Here is a 24235-nt window from a genome sequence, read left to right on the forward strand (position 1 = left end):
TGGGGTGAAGGTCTTGTTTGCCGGGTCTCTTTCCTGCCAGGATGCAGTTGGTTGCATTCCTCTGCCCTTCCCTGGTTGGTTTTCACTAACACTGTGGACTCCCCCAGCTTCCACTCTTGTAAGAAGTCTCTTTGTTAAGAGCTGCTCATTTTCATTGCTTGAGAGTGCTCTTTCCTGCCACCACCTTGACTCTGTGAACACTCATTTTCCACACATGGTCCCTGGTGCATGCATACACAGACACAAACACAAATGCACATCTTTGCTGTTTCTGTTAAAACCCATCTTATTTTTCATGACCTGGTACAGTTGTCACTGTCTCTGTGGAGCTATAGCTAATCCTTCCTTCCCTGCTTTTCACCCCCTGCATTGTAGGCTGAATTGCTCTGACTGCTTAGGACCCACAGCTCTTTTATTGATGCTTTCTTAGCAGTTGCTGCACTGTAATATAGTTAAATTTTGTCAATCCAAAACCTTATGTCATGTTCTTTATTGGCCATTTGAAGAACTTGGTACATAGTGGGTGGCTTAATACTTGTTGGTTCAGTGAATGGATTGGTGGTAAGTATGGTGGGGAATTAAAAAACAATTAATATTTCTATTTTAAGTTATATGTGTTATTGTTTATGTTTACAATTTTACTTTCTTTTTCCTCTTGATGTCACTGTACCATCTATTCATATCTTCTTCCTTGGACTTTTTTCCTATTGTCCTCATATGTCTCTGTTCTTTTGACAGCTTCCTCTTCCTAGTTGTTTCAAGTCTCTTCTCTTCCTTACTTCTAGTTTTCTAGAAGACTGTCGATGTCTTTGTATCCTTGGATGTGCCTTGCATATAGATGCTCGTTAATGACTGCTACTAATCTTAAAGCCTTACCCTACTTTCACTCCGCCTCCAAAACAAGAACACTGATTTCCTACAACTCAGTCTCCTGGACTTTATAATTTTTTCCCAATATTTTCTCCATTTTATCTCTGAGCCCATATCATCATCTCTAGTATTGTATATACTGGAGACACTGGACATTTTATATTCCTGTCAGTACTGTTTTTGTTTGTACTGCTATTACAGCAGTTACCACCAGACTGAGTAGTTGGGGTTTGGAACCCTTCCCTATGCTTCTTAGGTTTTTTTTTTTTTTTTGTACTTAACACAGGACCTTGAACTTGCTGTATGCCCAGTATATATTTATGAAATGAATAAATAAATTTTTTAATTAACAGTGTCAAGATTTGTTATCTATTTAATGGGTTGCTTTTTCTATTACTCTCCTGTGGAAACCAAGTGCAATATTGATTTAGAACATATGTTCTCAAACTATTGCTCTCAGAACCCCCTTACAATTTTTAAAAAAATTATTGAGGAATTATTGAGGCTTTTGTTTATGTGGATTATATCTATTGATTTGTATGGGATAGATGAATGAATGGATGTATAGGTAGAAAATATCACATTAGAAATGAACAAATATGTATTAATATCATATTAGAAATTAAGAAATATGTATTAATTTGTATAAAGATAATAAACCATTACCTATTAACATTTTTGTTAAAAAACCTGTTTTCTAAAGTAGTGAGCGGAACGGCAGCATTGCACATGTTTGCATATCTCTAATGTCTAGCTTAACAGAATACGACTGTCTTCATCCTCACATCTGTCTCTTTATGCAATCTACTGTGCTATATCATTTTGGATGAAACATATGAAGAAAAAATAGAAAGATAAATAGTTCGAACAGTATTTTAAAAACCTTTTCAGAAAATCATAGACACTCTCTGATATTACACTAATTTTACAAAAGGTAGTTTCTTATAGGGTAGTTGAAGTTTGGAATATAAAAACATCTTTGATTTTTTCCCATACTTTGTTACATTAAAATCCATTCATCTCCAGTCCCTATCAAAATACCAATGGCATTCTTTACAGAAATAGAAAAAATAATCTTAAATTCACTTTGAAGAATAAAAGACCTAGTATACACAAAGCAATACTAAGCAAGAAAAGTGAAACAGGAGGTATCACAATATCTGATCTGAAATTATACTACAGAGCTATAGCAGCAAAATCAGCATGGTATTGGCATCAAAAAAGACATGAAAACCAGTGGAACAGAATAGAAGACAGAGAGACAAATCCTTATATCCATAGCCATCTGATATTTGACACAGCTGCCAAAAATATATTTTGGAGAAAAGACAGTCTTTTAAACAAATGTTAAAAAGATATCCTTTTTAACAAATGCTGGGAAAATTGGATGCTCTATGTAGAAAAATGAAATTAGACCCACATCTCTCACCCTGCAAAAAAACTTAAATTGAAATGGATAAAAGACTTAGGAATTAGATCAGAAACTTCACAACTGCTAGAAGAAAATGTAGGGTCAACACTCCATCTTATAGGTGCTTATTAAGGACTTCCTTAATAAGACCCCCAAAGTGCAAGAAAAAAATAACAAGAAGCAATAAGTGAGATGCCATCAAACTAAAAAGCTTTTGAGCAGCAAAGGAAACAATTGAAAATATGAAGAGAGAGCCTACAGAATGGGATAAAATCTTGACCAGCTACTCCTGCAATAGGGGATTAACTATTCAGAATATATATAAAGAACTCAAAAAAATTACCCCCCCCAAAAAAACCCAAATCAATAAATGGGCAAAAGAAGTAAACAGAAACTTCTCAAAAGAAGAAACACAAATGTCCTACAAATATATGAAAAAATGTTCAACATCTTTAACAATCGGGGAAATGCAAATCAAAACAACACTAAGATTCATCTCAATCTAGTCAGAATGTCAGTGATCAAAAATATGAACAACAAATGCTAGCAAGGTTGTGGGGAAAAAGGAACACTTGTACATTGTTGGTGGGACTGAAGACTAGTACAACCCCTCTGGAAAACCATATGGAGATTCCTCAAAAAACTAGGGATGGAATCACCATATGACCCAGATATCTCACTCCTCTGTGTTTCCCCAAAAGACCTAAGATTAGCATTTTACAGCAACACAGCAACATCAATACTTTTAGCCACAAAATTCATAATAGCTAAATCAGGCATCTGTCAATAGATGAATGGATTAAGAAATTGTGATATACACACCCACAATGGAGTCCTACTCAGCCATTAAAAAGAATGAAATTATGGCATTTGCTGGCAAATGAATGGAAATGGAGAATATCATGCCAAGTGAAATTAGCCAGACTCAGAAACTCAACAGTCAAATGTTTTCTCTCATATGCAGAAGCTTGCGTAAAATAAAGGAAAGGGGGAGGGAAGGATAGAATAACATAAAGAATCAATCAAATACAAATTAATAGGCGAAAGGAAGTCTAGTAGAGGAAGGAGAATGGGAGAGAGTAAGGAGGATGGGAGGGAAGAGGGGAGATCCTGAACTGAAGTCCATCTTCAGGCACATATGAGTTTGTCAGGATGAACCCAACTACTATGTGTAACTATAAAACTCTAATAAAAAAAATCCATTCATCTCTCTTGCACTTGGAGTGAATCATTTACACACATTATTTTGTATTTTCATGTATTTAGTCTCTTGGAAAATATTGGTTTACCTAAATTATATCAATTTTCCAAATGCTGACACATATTATACAATATAATAAAATCATATTTATTGATATTACCACTGATCATTAGAAAAATCTTTGAGTATTAGGAATATATAGATGCAGCAACAAATACAAGTTTTCCAAAATTCTAGTTTTTCATGCCCAAAATTGCCTTTTGTCATTGGCAATGTAAAATGTCAGTAGTTTTCCTCAAAGTGACGGGCTTACTTTATTCATGTTTAAGGAGATGTCTGAAGAACATGTCTTCTAGTTTTTTCTTCTGTTTGGCATGAAAAATGCCCAGTTAAGTTCATGACTCAAGTGACCATACCAGAACTTTCTTTCAAGATAGCTGTTATATTTCAGTATGCACCAGAAGTCTGCTTTGCATATTTCTCATTTATTTATACAGAATATTAATATCCTCTTAAGGGTTCATATTTGATAAAAGTAATAACATTTACAGTTTCATGAAGGTCATTTGGAAGTGATGCTGGCTACTTGTATAATTTGGTGCTTTCATTTGTGCTAAGCATCAGCACTTTCACCCACCAAATAATGTAGAAGCAAAATCAAATAAAACTTCAGTATTATTATGAAGATTGTTTGTCTTTGCTAGAAAGTATCTTAGGAACCCAGGGGTTTGTAGAGTGTCTTTGAGAACCATTATTAAAAGCAGGTAATATTTTCTGGGGTTTAGATTGGTACAATTTCCTAGAGATCAGTGGAATCAATTGAATATAAAAAGAAAGTTGTCGAACTCTTCTCTAGATGCTATTCAGAGTTTGAGGTGACAGGCTATTTTCCATTGTTCAAAAAACATTATGTGTTCTTACTATGTATTAGGTCTTTGTAATAAGTGGAAAACATGTAAAATTTCTTGTTTTCAAATGAACAGATTTTTTTAACTTTGCTGAATTTATCTACAAAGGAAGGACTCTAGTACTTGTTAAATCTTATGTGAAATGTAGCATTTGTGAAGAATTCAAGATATTGAGTAAAATGAGGATATCGCATGATGAAATTATTATCTTCTGGGTGAATATGAAAATAATGACCAAAAGTCATGCAGCTGAATATGAAGAATATTCTACCAGATCAGATCTAGGGGTGGTATCATTCCATCTGTAGAAATTGTTCCCTTAGTTGGGAAATGTGTGACTGGAGTAATGGTTTCCAAAAGTGAAAGTAGAGATTTGAATTAGTTGATTATGTTGAAACCTAAGTTATGAATTTCTGAAGGAAATACATATCATATAAGTTTGATCCAAGTGAGATGATAGACTGAGTAAGAGGGCTGAATGCAGCGTCCTAAGGAATATATTCATTTAGGAGATATGAGGAAGAAGAGAATCTAGAGAAAAAGACAGTCTTAAGATTGTTAAATAATGCTTCATCTATACTCCATTACCTATAGCAGAACTTATATTGATTCTGTTTCTTTATTTCTTCATCTATAAATGGGAATCTGAATTTCTAATGTTCCTTTAGCATCTAACCTCTTGCTCTGTACCTTTAAATAGATGTTTCTTTTTTCTATCTCTTCTTATTGTCTTTTTTTAAAAAAAATAATGATTTTTTATGTATGTTTGAGGTTTACAAGATGACATTATAGGAATATATGGATAGTTAAGTCATTAGTATAATGAACCAACTGAATATATTTCTTATATGGTTACTTCTTTGTGATAAAAGAACCAAACTCTTCTTTAACAAGAATCTCTAATATAATAAAATTTTATTAACTATAGTCTTTATATTATACATTATATTTCTAGACTTGCTCATTGTAAATATATACTGTTTTGTATTCTTTGACCTATTTCCTCCTATTTCCTCTCCCTAAACCTGCTCCTGGTAACCATTGTTTAAGTCTCTATTTCTGTATATCTGTTCTTTAAAAAGAGGAATCTTTATATAATTTATATAATGCAATGTTTTTTCTGTCTGGCTTATTTCATTCAGTATATTGTCCTTCACTTTCATCTATGTTGTGGCAAATGACAGGATCTCCTTTTTCAAGACTGAATAATATTCTATTGTGTACTAGCATGCATATGTGTACATTTTCTTTATCCCTTTGTCACCAAACACTTGTTAACTCCATTTAGTCTAACATTTAGTTCAATTCTAGTATTTTCTCATTTATTTTCTGTCTGGTTGACCTATTCATTGATGAAAACGGGGTATTGAAGTCTCCTACTATTATTGTATTAGAACCTGTCTCTCTCTTCAGATTTATTAATATTTTCTTTTTATACTATATATTTAGGTTCTTTGATATTGGGCACATATGTATTTACAACTGTTATGTCCTTTTGATTAACTGACCCCTTTGTAAGTAAATATAATGCCCTTCTTTGTCTTTGGCAACAGTTTAGACTCGAATACTATTTTACCTAGATATAGCAACTCTTGCTCTCTTTTGGTTACTACTTGCATGGAATATCTTCCTTTTTCCCATCACTTTCAGTCTATGTGTGTGCTTAAAGCTAAAATGGGTCTCTTGTAGGCAGCATATAGTTGAATCATTTTTTTTTTCTTTAAATCCACTCAACTACTCTGTCTTTGGATTAGAGACTTTAATACCATTTACATTTGAGGTTATTATTGATAGGTAAGAATTTAGTCTTTCTATTTTATTGTTTTCTGTTTGTTGTGTAGACACTTTGTTCTGTTCTTCCTCACTTGCTGTTTACCTTTGCAGTTTGGTGGTTTTCTACACTGCTAAGCTTTGATTTCTTTCTTTTTCTTGTTTGCGTATCTGTTGTAGTTTTTTTTCCTGTGTGATTACCTAACATAAGACATTGTATTGTAAAAATGGTCTATTTTAAGCTCATAAAAATTTAACTTTGATCACATACAAATGCTCTAGACTTTTACCCCACCACCACCCCAGAGCTTGTATACTGTCACAATAACATGTTTTTATGTGGTATTTTCCTTAATAACTTATTGTCCCTATAATTATTTTTGAGAATTTTAATGTTGTTCTAGAGATTTGAAAGATTAAACACCACTTTTACAGTGATGGAGTATTCTGAATTTGACTATGAATTTACTTCTCATGAGTTTTATAATGTTCTTTATTTTCATAATAGTAATTATTGTCCTTTCATTTCTAGTTGAAGAACTTAAGCATTTCTTTTGAGGCAGATCTAGTGGTAAGGAATTCTCTAGATTTTCTTGTTTGAGAAAGACTTTATTTCATCTTCATTGCTGGATATAGTTTTATTAGCTGGCAGGTTTTTCTTCTTTCAGCATTTTGAATATTCTCTTGTGGCCTGCAGAGTTTCTTCAGAGAAATCCACTAATAATCTAGTGGAATTCCTCTGTAAGTCACTCAATGCTTTCTTTTGCCTCTCTTAAAATTCTCCCTTTGGGGCTGGCGTGTGGCTCGGTGGCAGAGAGCTTGCCTGGCCTGCATGAGGCCCAGGGTTCCATTCCAGCACCACAAAAAAAGAAAAGACATTTTCTCTTTGACTTTTGATATTTTGATTATAATGTGCTCCATGAGGATTTTTTGGGTGACCTTCATTGACCTGGATGAAGAGTTCATATCTCTCCCCATGTCTTGAGGTGTTTTTAGCAATATTTCATTAAATAAATTTTCTGTACCTTCCTCCATCTCTTCTACCTCTAAAAATAACATAATTTCATAATATTTGTTCTCTTAATACTGTTCAATAAGTCCTGTAGACTTTCTTCACTCTTTCATTGTATTTTTTTTTTGTTTCCTCTGACTGGATTATTTCAAAAGGTCTATTTTTAACTTGACAAATACCTCTTATGTTTGATTTAGTCTGCTGTTGAAATTCTATTTTTTATTTCATTCATCACATTTTTCAGCTCCAAGATTTCAGTTGGTTTTTTTTTTTTTTGATAATATTTATCTGTTGAATTTCTTATTCAGATCATGAATTATTTTTCTGATTTGATTAAATTACCTCTCTGTATGCTCTTGTATTTCACTGAGTTTCTTAGTTTCCATAGAGATCATTATTTATAATTTCTTTTTAGGAATTGCGAATTTCCTTTTCTTTGGAACCATTACTGGAAAAGTATTATGTTCCTTGGGTGGCATCTTCACTTTTACATGTTTCTTATGCCTCTGTGTTGGTACCTGTGCATCTAATGGAAGAATTTCCCCTTCCAAAGATAGAATGGCTTTCATAGAGACTTTCCCCAGTAGCTAGGTCCTAGACTGTCTTTTGGTAGGTTGTTTTGGTTCTGATTCCAGGTGGACACAGTAGAATTGTCTTCATGCATCTTCTTCAGCTGGGGTCAATGTCAGCAATGACTATAGGTGCCCTAGTGGCCCAGACTGTAGGAGTTTTTGGCAGCAGGAGTGGCAGGGTAGATTCTTAGACTTCTCAGCAGCAAGGATTTTTGGGGTATTCCAATTCTCTTTTTCCCATGGAGGGGTGACTTAACTGAGGGGACCTTTCTTGGTGTCAAGTCTGATGTAACCCACATGCAGCCACAGTAGTGCTGTGTTCCAGGGCATAGAAGGTTAGAGCTACTCTGACACGGGGCCCTGGGATTAGTGTCTTGCTGAAGTACTGGGATACTTGCAGTGTGGGCACAGGTCCAATTTCTGATACATGGGTGGATGCAGCTTTTCCACAAAACTGGGGACTGTGACTTTGGGGCATTCTCTTGTAGCTGGGGCATAGGAGAGAGGGGTGTAGTTGTGACTCTGATCCTGGGGGTCAGGGAACAGCACTGGAATAACTCTGGGGAAGAAGGAATGTTCCAGAGGCTTGGACCTAGGGTAGCAGGGCACAGCTACAATTTGGGCTCTGGAGCCAGTAGGGCGCAGTGGTAAGTGGAGCACAAGGAGAGGGGTGCCACATAGTTGTAGCTATAGACCCCATGGCGATGGGACCAGAAGTGAGTCTGGCACTGAGACTGGGTGTAGCAGCACGAAAAACCCAGAATGGCAGGGTCCAGCTGTGTCTTGTGCTCTGACAAGGGAAGGAACAGAGGAAATGAAATGATAGCTGTACTACCCGGAGTGCTGAGCTCCTCGTTAGTTCAGACTGGAGGACTAGTCCAGATCCAAGAAGAAGGGCTTTGCAGCTGTTTGGACCAGAGGGTGAGTGGCACAGCTTGGACAAGGATCTGTTTCCATGAGGAGAAGCACCCCACATCCTTTCAGGTTCTGGGGGACACAACTGCTGTGCTGGACTAAGGCTGCAGGTCTCTGGGAGGCTGGTCTTGCAGGGGACAGGGCTGTACTTCTTTGAAACTGTCTACTATTGAAAATGACAGCTTGGCCATGAAATGGTGCTCTGCCACATGTGCATACATGGTGCAGTGATGGCAGAGCCTTAGGGATGACGGGACGCAGTGGCTACGGTCCTTTGGAGCAGGATGGCTTGAGCCACTGTGAGCAGGACACAATATGAACTTTCCTGGAGGAGTGTGATCTGCACTCCACTACGGGCAGTTCCAGGCAGCTCCTAAGCTGAGCTCGGGGCCTGTGAGGCCTGCAGGATTCTTCAGTAGTTGAGACAGCAAGTGTCTGGGAGTAACAGGAACAGCTGGGAACCTCCTGGATACCATTTTTTTCTGTAGGGAGGAGACCCTTCTAGTTCAGACTGGGGCTTAGGGCAACAGAGATGAAATGTTTCCTTCCCTTCTCTATGTGGCCATCCTGAGTTTTGTGCTTACAGGATTTTTGCTGCTTCCTTCCTGTACTGTACTCCAGTAGTCTCTATTTAGTCACTCTCTTCAGAGAGCAGTTGTTTATTCATTATATTGATCCTTCTCTGGGCCAGGGAGGAGGGGGCAAGCATTGGGCACCTCTAGTTGGCCATCTTGCTTATTGATCCTCTTATGCTTTCTCAACATAAGGGATCCTGAATGTGATGATATGGGCAGGAGTTAAAATTCTGAAAGCATGATGTGGTGAGAAGGTCTAAGGCTACAGGGTGGGAGATTCTCCTTTAAGAGCAGAAATTCCTTTCCAAGTCAGAGTGGACCCCTCAAAGAAATGCTTCTTCTCTGGCAACTTGGTGTTCTGCCCCTGGATAAACAGGAGGATCTATTTCTTCTCTTCTTTGCTCTCTGCTTGGTTTATAAACGTCGAACCAGTGTTTAACTTAGCTTCAGGAAGGCTACATTTCCATAGAAAGCCAAACCATAAATGTTTCTGGTGATTTTATATTTCACTGTTCTGTATAACTTCAGGGAGAGCTGTTTATTTTTTGTTTGTAACCCCTGATCCTGCAATAGTTACTTTATTCCATAATAGCCTGGAAATAGAGCATGTAGCAGATTTCTCAATTTTGGACCCATGGAATTAAATTGATTTATGTAATTAAAATGTTCTTTTCACATTAGTTTCTTCTTCTACTATTATTGTAATGGTCGTAGAGCTAAAAAATTTGTGTAATAAGAATCATATCCTACTTAAAGGACATTCCAGAAAACTTTCCTCAATATTTATGGTGTTATAAAAATGGACATTAATTCACAACTGGGCTTTATCCAAGTTTCACTATACAGATGGCTGTGTATACTGCCCTTCAAATCCCTGTGGGGAAGGTTTGTAATTTCTTCCCCTTTTCCCCTTTAATAACTTGTTTCAATGTCTCATAGTCATCATGATCAGGATTTTTCCCCCCAGGTCTGACCTAAATCTTTCCACCTGTATGTTAACCATATTTCTTTACCCTTTGGCCTCAACTGAAGTGAGAAACAGGCAGTTACTATTACTCTATTTCTTTATCTGTTGAAAGACCATGCTTTACCCATTGCACAAATCAGTGATAGTAATAAAGTCAAATTTCCCAGAGAAAAATAAATATCTGTCCACTCTACATGAAACAGACGTTACTTTGTTTTAGAGCCAAGAGATTATTTTAAAAATAACACTAGCTCAAGCTTATCAAAAACTCAGTTGATAATATATGTAAAAAAGTGAACATATAATTCTTTCATTCCACTACCCCCACCACCTGCTTTTTGGAGTAACTTTTTAATTAAATTAAATTTTGCCTTTCATTATCTGTCTATATAATTAGTAAGAAAGTAAATTTTAAAAAATGAACTAAAATGAGAAAACAAAACCAAGGTACATGCTAATAGTATGGTAATGTGGTTTCCATTCTCATTTTTCTCTCTCCCTCTTATTAGAATTTGGCTACCCAGCATAAAAATACTATGAGGAAACTTAATTATATAGTTATGCTTCATTTTAAATCTTATATGTATTTTAAAAATCATGTTAAGTTGTGTTATATCAAATAAAATTTTAAGTAGATGAGGATTTTGGTTCAGCCATGGGAAACTACTGTACGTATCATCTAAAGCTTAATATTCACTTACCCAGCAGTTCCATGCTTGGGTGTGTATCCAGTAGAAATGAGTGCTTATGTTCACCAAAAGACATGGATTAGAATGTTCATATTATTATTTATAATGTCTCCAAACTATAAATATAAACAGCAGAATGGATAAAGAAACTAGTATAGTCATGTAGAGCAATAAAACATATAACAAAAAGGATTTTGGATAATGTGGGGTAAATGAAGCCAGGTGCAAGTGAGTACATAATGTAGAATTGCATTAAAATGAAGTTCAAAAGCAGACAAAATATGATCTATTGTAATAGAGATCAAAGTACTAATTAACCTTTTGGGGATTGTTGACTGGATAAACATTCGAGGGAGTTTCCTAGGGTGCTGGATATGTGCTACACCTTGATCCAGGAGGTGATTATATGGACAGACATAAGTAAAAATGATTTGAACTCTGTAGTTAAGATTTATATGCTTTATTGTTTGCATATTATGTTTCACACTTACCAACTCCTTTATACCTGAGGCTTCTGATTTTGGAGCTCATGTTCTGGAAAGTTGACTTCCTCTTTGATGCAGGGTCCAGGTAAAGTCTTTTATGGGGGTTGCAGCAGATGATGATGATGATAATGATGATTTTTGTTTCATCGATTAGTACACTTACATTCCTCTTTTGACTTTCAGAAATTTATATTTCATTAGATTAAAAATACATAATAATAGTTCTACTATACAAAAAAAAAAAAGCCAGAGCTCAATTATTACTACTTGATTATTCTCATTTCTATTGCTTCTCTGTTTCTTGGTATAACTAAATTCAGTGATGTCTCCCAGATGGATGTTCTGCTCAGGTTATATTCTAATATTAATGGTACTTTTTCATTTGGGTATGAGTATTCTAATATGAATAATACTTTTTCATTATGAATAATACTTTTTCATTTGGGTATGGGTTTTTTTTTTGAAGTAATAAAAATGTTCCAAAATTATGTAGCATTGACAGTTGTCCAACTCATGAATATACCAAAACCCACTGAATTGTACATTTTTAGGGTGAATTGTATGGTATATGAGTTATATTTCAGTAAAGCTGCTTTTTCTTTTTTAAAAGAGCTCTTAGAAATTAAAGATATCATTGTGGAAATAAAATATTCAGCAAAAGTTTAAAGATAAATCCTGAAAATCTAAAATGTAGGAAGAAAGAGGAGGACATTGAAAAGATGGGAGGAATAAAGAAGATTAAAGATATACAGAATGAATTCAGGAGGCCAAAAACCTATTAGAAGTTTCAGAGAGAGGAAGTGGAGGATAGGAAATTAGCAAAGAAAAAATGTGAGTTTCCCTAGATGTGAAGAAAACATTTCAAATAAAATAGTCTTACTGAGAAGTGACTATAAAGAATTTTTAAAAACTCTAAATAAACACAATCACTGATTCCCCAGATACTAAAGAATGAGAAAATCCCAAAGGCCCCAAGATGGAAAAGAGAAGCCCATCTGCAGATAAAACAAGAATGAGGCAACACCATTTCTCATTAGCAATCCTCAATGTGAGAGACAATGAAACAATGCATTATTTTCAGTCCTAATCCCAGCAGTTTGGGAGGCTGAGGTAAGTTCAAAGTCAGCCTCATAAAATTAGTGAGACCTAAGCAACTTAGCAAGACTCTGTCTCAAATTTTTTTTTTTTTTTAATTTTTAGAAAAGGGCTGGAGATGTGTCCCTGGGTTCAATCCCCAGCACCATCCCGCAAAGAAGAATAATCTAGGCAGTTGTTCCAAGATATCTTACACTCAAGTCTGATTTCTTTTTGTTTTGAGATTACTTAAAATTTATTTTTTAAATGATAGCTTAAATTGTATATATGTATCATGTATAGCACAGTGTTTTGAATGTGCGTACACATTGTGGAATGTTTAAATCTTGTTAGTTAACCAAGATTCATGCTTTATCTTGTGCACCTCACTGCCTCTCTTTCCAGTAAAACAGATTCTCGCCTTTAAAAAAAAAAAAAAAAAAAGTATTCTAGATCCAGATACACTGTCATGAACTGTGAGGGCAGGAAAAAATAATCTTCTGACAGAAAATACTTTGCTTTCCATTCACCTTAAGGATATTCACCAAAACAACATGGTTCATTAAGATAGAAAAATTGTCGACTTAAAGAAACCAGAGACCCAACTAAAGAGAGCAATGAAGGAATTCTGGCTGATGGTTATACAGATAGGCCTAGAGAACAATCTGCCACAATGGTGTATTCAGGGAGTGGGGAAAAGCATGAAATCCAAAGATAGGATAGTGTATTTGAGATTAGAAGAGTTTAAAGCTTTAAAGATAATAAAAATGCAAAAGAACAGAAAACATGATTGGGCATTCTAAGAACAAACAAAATCTTCTTATGTGAATAAGTGAATGTAATCAGAGCTTTATTGTGAAGTTACATACTTTACAATGATGTAAATAGTATAAATTGAGTTTGAACTTTTAGAATCCAATATAGCAAGAGCAGATAATTCTAAATTATGGTTATGGAATAAAATGTAAACGCTACCAATTTGGGACAGGTAAATGTAAAACAAAGAAGATTTAAAAGATGAAAGGGGGAAAAAGAAGTAAAGGGAAGGATACGGGACTTAATATCCTCTTAGAATTTGAACAGACATATGATACTTTCTGTGGTTGACAGCAAAAAAGGAAACTCTGGCATATAATGTAAGTTATAAAGATAATGAACAGGTGTGTTAAACTCTTTTGTCTGCTTTTGGGCTGTGTCATGATCCTTTGGTTAGTATGTGTTCCTACCCCTTTTATGACTTTCTATGATTCTAGTGGATCATTCTGGTGGGATCTACTGAGGAGTAGATGTAAACACATGTGCTCAGGGTAGCTTTTTGAGCCTTTTGTACATTATTTACAAAACTCGTAAACCATTCTTCATATACAAAATTCTGTCTCTCTTTTTTAACTGTTGAATTAACACTCAAATTTTCTGTAATGGTGCAGTGAATTTAATTTAATTTTAATAGAGTTGCCTCCTTTGGAAGGGAAAATTTGTGTTTTGCAAAATCACATACTAGGTATCAAGGCTCATGATCAGAAAAAAATATATCATTGGCAGCAGCCTATTCAAAAATCAGAACATTAACAAAAGCAACAAAAATCTTAATAAAAATTCTAGTACATAGTCAATTTCTATACATGAATGTTAGAGCAAATGTAGGACTTGATGTGAGCGAAAGAGTTGAAGGTAGCTCATTGTAAGGTGGTGTGAGAGGAGCTGAGGTTGTTTAGTTATAGAAGCAAAAGCAAAATGAACTGAAGATCAGGGCAAATCAAACAGGAAACATTTTAAGTAAGGGTATGGGGCCTGCAGAGCCAAGAGGAAGAGCTGGGAATGAATGGGCACTTTCATGCAGTACTGTTTCTTTTGTGGCTTGCAGAATCCACCTGTGCTCATTTACTTTGTGTTCAGTTGCTGTTATTTGGTGATACAAAATATTAAAATAATGGGGAAAAATCACAAATCAACAGGTGTAACTTTTGTGAAATGCTAACATTATTTATGTTTGCCAATTGTGTATGAAATAATAAACCAGTCTTAGAAGAGCATATTACATTTAAATATTTCCATATGCTTTGTTTTTATCACATTAGATTGAGAAGGAGAAAAATGAAATGCCAATATTTGATTTCTGGGGATGAGTGTCTTAATAATATAAAGTCTCTTTATTCAAATTGCACACATTGGGTTTTCATTCATGTTTGTGGGAATATGATGAATGAAAAATATGCAATGACAATATGGTTATTTCTTATATCAAGAGTTTTTTTTTTTTAAATAGCTAAATGTATTATTTTAGACAAAATTTTTGTTGGTGATTACTTGCTCCCACCACAACACTTATGGGATTAAATCAAACATGGCACTAACAAAATACCCTTTATTTTAAAAATGGCAATAAAGAATTATACATATGTAGATAATTAAGATTTACTTCATCTTACTAAGTCACAAAACAGGTTGAATAAACTATAATTTGTTGTGTATGCAGTAATGGGAAAAATAATCTCCATAATGCATTTGAATTTAACTGAATTCAATATTGGAAGGGTTGGTTATAGAGAATATTAAAATACAATACTAAATTCTTTTATTTTCCAGATCTATACCCTTTCCTCTAAAAGATAATTATATTTTAATATTTTAATAATTATTTTTTTTAATTATAGAATTGGTGGTAAGCTTTGTGTTTTTCTCTTAACTAAATTGAAATCAGAAACTTCTTTCTTTAAAATGAAAAAAATAAGAACAATAAAGCCCAATAACATTTCTTACTTGAAAACCACTTTTCAAATGTGAAATTGTCACTTTTCAAAAAGTTAGTATTATGCAGCCTTGATATATAAAATAATCCTTTTTTTTATAGCTCTTAAAAATGTGTTGCAAAGCCTTCTGGGTTGACATTTTAAAACCACCATATAAATCTGCCTGACAAGTTAATTTTTTCCTTTTTTTTAAAGTAAGGTATGGATAAATATTCTGCCCTTTACTTTTCAACACCTGGTTCTAGTCGCTCATTGTTTTAGTTGATGTTAACTAAGAATCTCTATTCAAGTCATTAATCTTACTACAACATTTTTTGGTAGCCAATTCACTGATTTCTATTTTTTGGGTAAGTTTATGATTAAACTAAAATTTTGAAAATGTCACAGCCTATATTTTAAGGCATCTCTGTGAAATACATTTTTTGTTAAATTTCAGTTAGCATGTTTTAAATTTTTAAGAGGAAAATCTGCTTTCATGACATATCTAGTGAATTGTTAGAGGTGTGTTTGTGTGAAAAGGATGTACTGTGCAAAGGGAACAAAATAGAGCAGGAATGGTAGAGAAGTGCAGGAGTCACAGTGTTTTGCTGTTGGCATTTCCTATTATGAAATATACCCATTTTGTTTCTTTAGATCACATGTCTTATGTGGGAAGGTGGCATTACATAAGAGTCTGATTCTTAGGCAGGAAATGCTAACAATGCAAAGTTTGTCTATGTTTTTTAACTGAAGACTCTCTTCCCTTTAAAATGTACATATGGTGGGGCTGGGGATATGGCTGGTACTAGGGAGCTTGCCTAGCATGTGCAGGACCCTGGGTTTGATTCCTAAAACACACAAAAACAATAACAACAACAATAAAAAAACCAAAACAACATATGGTTTATTATAATAAAATATAAACAGATCCTCTGATGACTTTTGTTTTGGTGATTTCCATTTCCTATAGTCTTTCTAAAACATTTATATTACAAGTGAATTGTTTGTGTTTTGAGTCTCACTCTTCCTCTTTCAGTTGAGAAGATGGGGTTTGAGAGGCAGGCAGTTTTCACATATAGTTTTTCGTACTGCCCAGAGGTTTTTTTTTTTTAATCTTAGCAGCACTAATCCCATCATGATTAAGTCATTATTTGTGTGGTTGTTAGATGAGTGCCTCTACGGATGGGCTGTACTCTGTGTGTTCAGGAGCCACACTGCAGTCACTTGCAGCACAGTGTATAAACAAATAAATGAAGCTTCTGGCAGTCTTAAGATTTGAACCCATTTTGTGTAAATTTTCTGCATATTTAGTAACTGTCAGAGGATATCATTGCAAGAAAATGTTAATCATTTACACAAAAGGCTGTCATGTAAGAGAAAATAGCATGGAATAGGCTGAATTAATTATGAGAGTGTCAAATACTCATTTGTCTTTCCACAAGGATGGGGATTTTTTGGTATGTTCTTGGGTTGATTCCTATCAGCAAGAGCAAAAATACATGTTGAATCAATTAATTAATGAAAGACACTTAAAATTCATCGATAAGAAAACTAAACAACTTAATTGAGAAATGGGCAAAAGATTTAAACAGACATGTTACCTGAAAACATATAGGATGTCAATTAAGCACACAAAAGATTTTCAACACCATTAGTCATTAGGAAAATGCAAATTAAAAACACAATGAGATACTACTATATACTTATTAGAATAGCTAAAATGAAAGTGACAATACCAAGTGCGTGAGAATGTAGAGACAGTACACTTTGAAGCTCAGTTTGCCAGTTTCTTATAGTTAAGATACACTTAAATATTTGACCTAGAAACCCACTGGTAGAAATGTACCCAAGAAAAATGAAAACTTGCACATATAAATATATACGTGAAAACATGTACACAGATGTTCATGAAGGTTTTATCCATAATTGCTAAAAGTTGTAAATAGCCCAAATGATCTGTAACTGGTAAATGGGTAAATAAATGGCTAAACTGTGGTATGACCATACAATGAAATATTATTTAGAAAGAAAAAGGAGCAAACTGTTAATCCAAGCAACAACATGGATGAATCTAAATGTATTACACTAAAGTGAATAAAGCCAGACTCAAATGGCTACAGACTATGTGATTCCATTTATATGACATTCAACAAAGGCAAAACTTGACAGCAGAAATTGGATAAAGGCAGATAAATGTTTAGCAAGGAGTACAGATGAGAGGGAATTGACTACAAAAAAAGCAAACTTTTTGAAGCAATAGAAATATTTTATATCTTGATTGTAGTAGTGGTTACCCAACTGTATGCACTTGTCAAAATTCATAGAACTGTGTACCAGAAAAGGGCAACTTTTACTATAGGTAAACAATACTTTAATAAAGCTGAGTGAGAAAACAAAGTATGGAGGCTTTTTTCTATTTGACCTGAGAAAGCAAGTTATCAGCTTGCTCCTTTGAGAATCAGGAATAAATTCATGCTTTGACAAAGGACCAAAAATACTAGTGAGACCCACCTCCCTATCTTTTATTCACGGTGTTCTTTTTCTTCAAATGCTTGCCTTGATCAATTGGCAATAAGGAAATTTGAAATTCTTAATCTCTTCAAAAAACTAATGAAAATATACAAGGACATGCAGTCAGCTATCAAGTTGCTTGTGACAGATCTTTATTTTTTATGTATAATGCTCTTTAGCAAAAACCACTTATTAATTGATGTCTGCTGTTTAACTCTGTAAGATACTAAGCTACCAGGGCCTCCAGTGGGATTAATAGATGAGTACATGCTTTGTTTGCTCTTGGAGTTGCTATGAGAGTCAAAAGCACTGTGTAAACTGTACAGTGATAGATAAATGCAGGTGGCGTCATTGCCAAGTATTTGGAAATAACAAGTAAACATACTTGAATTTCAGTATCACAAAACAGCCCATAAGCAGGAGGTGGGTAAAATGTGTAGGAATGATTTGCGTGAGTTGCAGCTATGTTGACCCCATTGCCTTCTTTATGCCCGATGGTGGGAATCTGGTGCCCAGAGGCTCTGTGCACAGCACCAGTGAATGGTAGGGATGAAGTTTAACAGATTGAAGAGTGGCAATGAGTAGTCAGTCAAAGACTGCTGTGGGCAGAAGTTGGACTTAGGGGCTCTGGGGGAATGAATTAACAAATCGTGTGTGCACTTGTGTGTCTATGTGCATCTTGTACAGTCTCTAACCTTTTATGAGGTTGGATTCTCTTATTCTACATCTGGGTGGCCAGTGTAGCAAATGTGCTACATGTCATACCAAACCCTTTTCCCAGTATTTCATTATCTAGTGTTTTTGCCATCCAGTTTCTCCACACATTTTCGTTCCATGTAACAGACAGCTTTTATCCTCATGAGTATTTTATGAATCCACTGATAACAATGATAAAACTTAAGCTACAGATAGAACATATTTATTTTCTTATTTTCTGTTATACACATGATTAGGAATGTGACCTTTTTGCCTCCTGGATTCCTATATCATGTGTCATGGAGTGGTACTCCGAAGTTTTAGCTATAGTCACATAAACCTGATATTTATTTGAAAACTTGTTTACAGGATATCACAGGATTTTAAAATGCATTCTGTTGGCAATACGACCTTGGTTAGGTCTCTTAACATCTGTTTTCTTACTTGCAAAATGCAGGTAACATCTTTGCTGTTGCCGCTGTTGGAAGAATTACAACAGTTTAGGAAGGTGTGCAGTCAATTCTGAAGTTCTGTGCAAATATAGGACAATGGTATTTTTCATGGCATCTTCTCATTGTTATTCCTACTCTCAGAACAGGATACACTGATTAATTATTATGTTTCTCCAGGGAGAGTCACGCCAGGGCAGCTCACATCCTATATTCAACTCTTCAAGAACAATCTCAAAGCTCTAAGGAATCATTGTGGACTCCTACAGCTTGGGCTGGCCACAGTTCAAACTTTGAAACACCCGCAGACAGTCAAGTGGGACAACTTTCTAGCTTTTGAAAGGCTCCTTCTCCAGGTATGTTGCTATGGGAGCTTTTGACTTACAGGGAAAACTTTGATGTGTATTATAGTCTTAGTAATGTATTGTTGACATATGTGCTGTATCACATTCAATAAGTACCTCCAAATTAAAATTTGAGTAGAAACTTTTACCAGCCCTATTTCTAAATTTTTTTTGACAGTTACATCTTTGACTTCTCAATACTAAGAATATTTTTTGAGTGTTTGATTCACCTTGGGAAACTTCTTTTCAATTTTATACCACTTGGACCTTTCTTGATCTTCATGGCATCTTTATTCAATCCTTCCCATTTTTCCTTTAAAATAGTACTGCTATTTGCATTTTTTCAGATACTACTTAATCTCTAATCTTTAAGCAACATAGAGCATGTGCCTTAGTGATGTTTAGCAAAAGATGAAGAGAGATGAACTCCATTTGTAATGTTTGTGCAGAGATTCATATGTGGAGGAAAATTTTTTTAAAAGATATATTTTTATATTATAAAGTATAAATTATAGTGTGCTTTAAAAATTATAACATTGTTAAATATAAAGTACTTTACAATATAAACTTACATGAAAGGACAAATGTCTATGGACTCTATATAGACTCAGTGTATTTACCATTGAAAAATATTTATCTTTTATCTGTTTCATTAAAGAAATACAACTAGAGATAAAGTTGAGGCATCTTGTTACTGACCCCTTCTCTAATTTAATTCTCCATTTACTTTTCCCAGAGGTAATCACAAGTTCTATTCTTTGCTTTTATATTTTTATAAGTATTTACTTTTCATGAATAACACAGAATATTGTGTTATGGGTTTTATTTTACCTAAGTGATATACTACTATAAATATCCCTGAACTACTTGCTTTTTCCTTTGAATATTTTATTTTTAAGATAATCCAATGCACTTTACTTAAAGATCTAGTTTGTTTGCCATGAATATACAATTTATTTATCTAATCCACCTTGATGTTTTTTAGTTAAGCTCTTCAACTTGTGTGTTTGTGTGTGAGTGTACACATACTCATGTATATGAATAAAAAATGATATGAGGGCTGGGGAGATAGCTCAGTTGGTAGAGTGCTTGCCTTGTAAGCACAAGGCCCTGGGTTCGATCCCCAGCACCAAAAAAAAAAAAAAAAAAAAAATGATATGAATAAAAATAAACCATTTTTATGGTTGTTCATCACTGTCTCTTTGTATAGATTTGCAGTTCTTTACTGATGAGGCTGATCATCTTATATTTTATGTTACCATTTAATTTTCATCTACTATGAATCATTCATTCTTGTATTATGCCAATTTTTATCTTTTGGGTCACAGAAAAGCTGTTTTTAGATATCCTATATGTTAGACTTTTTAAAGTTTATATTATGTAAATACTTCTCTCAGATTGTTGTCTTTCGACTTTAATTCTTGTTTATTTTATTATATAAAAGTTTTAAATTTTAACATAGTTTAATTAAAAATATTATCCTCTATGGTTTGTGTTTATGTTTTACATTATTAATCCTTTTCTACCTCTAATTTCTAAGTATATTGTTTGGTAATTTCCACTAAAGATTAACCTCTATTCTTGACATTTGAATTTTTAATCCATCTAGAATTTATTTTTATTCATGGTATAAATAGTACCTATTTTTTGTCTTCCATATAGATAGCCTAATCTTATACTATTTATGGATTACTCCATAATATTGTAGTTTACTTTCCTTTTTTTTTTTTTTTTTTCACATAAGGGAGTTTATTAAGCAAACAGAGTGTCTCCCTGCAGGGTAAGAGAGAAAATGAGAGGAAAAGAAAGGGAAAGAGAAAGGGCGCACACTAGAGAGAGAGTGGAAAGCGAGGAGGAGAAAGAAAGTGAGTCAGAGGGAGAGAAAAGCAAGAAAGAAAAATGGGGTGAAGCTATCTTTAAGAATTCCACCAGGCTAACAGGGGACCAATAACGGAGAAGGATACTTGCAAGCTGACTGATGAACCAATAGCTAGCTAGGATGTTCACAGACTGACAGTAGTTGGGATGCAGGGAAAATGGCTGCACTGGAAAGGACGGGGAGAGCAGCTTTCAGACTGACAAGCTAGGTTGTGATGCAATGGAAAGGGCGGGGGAGCTGCTTTGTATTACATTCCCCTATTTCTATTTTTATAAGAAAATCTTTTGTTCTCCAGTTCTTTCCCACCTTATCTCTCCTTCCTGCCTAAGTGACTAGGGCTGGTTTTGCAGGTGAGATGTAAAAAGTCCATTCTCCCAGGGGCAGTGCTCGTCTTCCAGACTTCCAGAGGCAGATGGCTTTCATAGACTTCATTTCCTTGATTTAACTGATCCCCAATTTCTACACTAACTGCCTGTACCCAATTCTGGCTTAACCCCTTTACTGCTTTAGGGAAAGGGGGTGATGACCGATCTGGCTTCTTTGAGCTGGAAGGGGGCAGCATGAGGCAAGCAGTTTGGAGTTCCCTTTTTAGAAATCGGGTTAATACAGGGGTCCATGGTAGAAGTCTGGCTGGGAAGAGCAGGTTGTAAAGGCATCTGGGGGTGGGTGCTTCTATGAGAGAAGAACAAGAAGACATGAGTACTGAAATGAGATTAATACAATATAAATGTTGCAGAATCTGGAACATGCCAATGAATATCATAAAGATGACAGAAGTCAATAATTCCTCACCAAGGGGTGGAAGAACTGAGTTGTTCCCATAACAAAGCCTAGCAAATGCTGGCGGTAGGCCTTAAACTGACTAGAGGACAAGGCCTTTATTTGGGAACGTTAACATTGTCCAGGTTATCAGGAATGTAAACACAACATTTAGTAGAGATACTAGCAAACATAGATTAAGCCTACCTGTGTCTGTAGGCCTTAAACTTACTAAAAACTTCTGATTCTGGCAGTTTCTCTTGATAGTTATCAGGCACATTTGCCTAAGAATCTTTCTTTTGTTGCTTTTAGTCTTTATTCTAGTGGGCTAACACAAGTATACTTCTTAAGTTACATTTAACTATTATTTCTTTTAAATGCCCAAGAATGGCTATGTTTTGGTTTTAACTGTTTTGCTAGGTGTTTAAGATCAAGCTGGTTAAAGGGACCTGTTCCTGTCTGTTAAAGAGTCAGCTGAGTTCCCATAGGGGTCACTCATAGAGAACTTGAGAGCCTTAGTGTTAGTGCTCTCTGTTAGGCAGGGTCTCCTTGATGAGGTGGCTTCCCTTGGAAGCACCAGGGATGTCTCCCTTTTTCCTTGACCCTCCTCTGCAGCAGGTACACTGAGTGGCTTTTCATCCTCTAGTGGCCTCATCTATCTCCTTGATCAGGAGGTTGTGTGACCTACCCAGAGTTGCAAAGCTCCTTAGAGAAGTCCTCTTGTTCCCTGGGTTCAGGCTGACTTTGAGGGCAAGACCCAAATATGGACTTTTCTTGACCTCTGTATTTAATTTCAATCTCTAATTTTGATCTTAACCATCAAGCAAGCCAGTCTCACCAGTCATAAAGTAAGATTACTGGGCTTTAACTTCAATGTCTATAACTTTACAGTTATTTACCCCCTTTTATCTAATTGGGGTCTACATTATCTGTCCTATAAGTGATGGCTTACTATTTATTTCAAAGTTAATCTACGGTGTACTTCTGCAAAATATTAATCAGGCAACAGAGTTTACAAGGAAAATACAAAATGGAATCAACAACAGTAAAACATTCAGTTTGTGCAATAGCTATCTTGAATTTTGGCTGCGTTATTCATTATATCCCTTGTTTGAGATCACAGTAATCTTTACAACAAACATCAAACTTTTGAACACAACTTTAAATGAGTTAAAGTCTGGCTTACTTTGGAGCCATTCTAATGTGCAGCAGGGTTGTGAGGCAGAGCCTTATCTCAGGTAAGGTGGGGCTTTTCACAAATCTTGGGTAAAATGTTCTAATCCTGAAGCTAATTTTTTCTCTTTTACCATGACCAGCATGACCAAATTCTCAAGTTCAGTGAGGGGCAAAGGAATATTAGAAAATAAAGGTTTATATACAAAGATTTTGAAGATTAAGCTGAGATCAGATGGAGCTCTGTTCTCTGATGGAAATGCAGATCTAAAGAGTTATGTCAGCAATCTTTATATAACATTATATCTAAAACATGAATTAAAGAAAGGCTGAGAGAACTTTTAACTTTACTTTTGTGTGGCAAAGTGGCAAAATGCTTTCATGTTTCATGATATTAACCTTTGAACAAATCAGCTCTAATTTTTAGAAATACATTTACATTTAAATTTCTTTTATCTCAGTGTAACAAATTTTACATATACCCTATTGATGACAGGTCTTATAATACAACATTAAATGATGAGTTTAAAATTACCATTACAGACAAGTTTAATTTGGAGAATAGCAGCTTGATAAATTTTCTGCTTTAAAGGCTTGTATACCTGGAAAATATGAACACATTTAATATACAAAGAATAATGGTTTTAAGTATGTTACCCCATGGAATAACTTTGTAAATTAATCAGATGTCTCTAACAAACACTTTTGAGTAATCCCATACATGTCAACTCTAATTCACTCATCTTATTGTAAAAAAAAAAAACCAAGATATCAGACTAGTGTAAAAAAATCCAAGATACCAGATCAGACAAGTGTACCAACAGTATTTGCCGTCTCTTTCCTGTGGAAGAAAAGTCCTAGAAAAATTGATGTTAAACATTTGGATCCAAATACTTTTAATTCAAATGATTTAAAAAAGTTACGGGGCCAGCCATAACTATAAAAGTTGTGGCTGGTGGTACCCCCACACCTCAGCTGCCTCGAGGGCCCCGGACACTTGACGGTCGCTTCTCAGGTCAGCAGAGGTGTGTTTAAGTGGTCTAGAGTAGGGACCTGTCTAAGGGAACTCACCAATCTGAAATCCAGTGTTGCATGCAAAAAGCTGAGCATCCGTGCAAATGGAAGGTGGGGCCGTGTCCGGGGGCACTGGGACGTCAGATGGGGTTCCACTTGCCTAAGAGGCAGTGGAAGGACCCATCCCGAGTCACAGCACCAATTAAGGAATCCCACGAAAACCACGCTGGAC

The 24235-nt window shown here is 35.1% G+C and overlaps 1 protein-coding gene across 1 annotated transcript in view; it reads left to right on the top strand.

The window, feature by feature from the left end:
- Nucleotides 1-24235, top strand: part of Scfd2 (sec1 family domain containing 2) — a 372739-nt gene that overhangs the window by 40254 nt on the left and 308250 nt on the right. The window contains exon 4 of the mRNA XM_047567173.1: nucleotides 19015-19190. Coding sequence (XP_047423129.1) covers nucleotides 19015-19190 — 176 coding nt within the window. The remainder of the gene's footprint in view (nucleotides 1-19014; nucleotides 19191-24235) is intronic.

The sequence above is a fragment of the Sciurus carolinensis genome, chromosome 10, assembly GCF_902686445.1.
Source record: "Sciurus carolinensis chromosome 10, mSciCar1.2, whole genome shotgun sequence".
NCBI classification, from domain to species: Eukaryota; Metazoa; Chordata; class Mammalia; order Rodentia; family Sciuridae; genus Sciurus; species Sciurus carolinensis.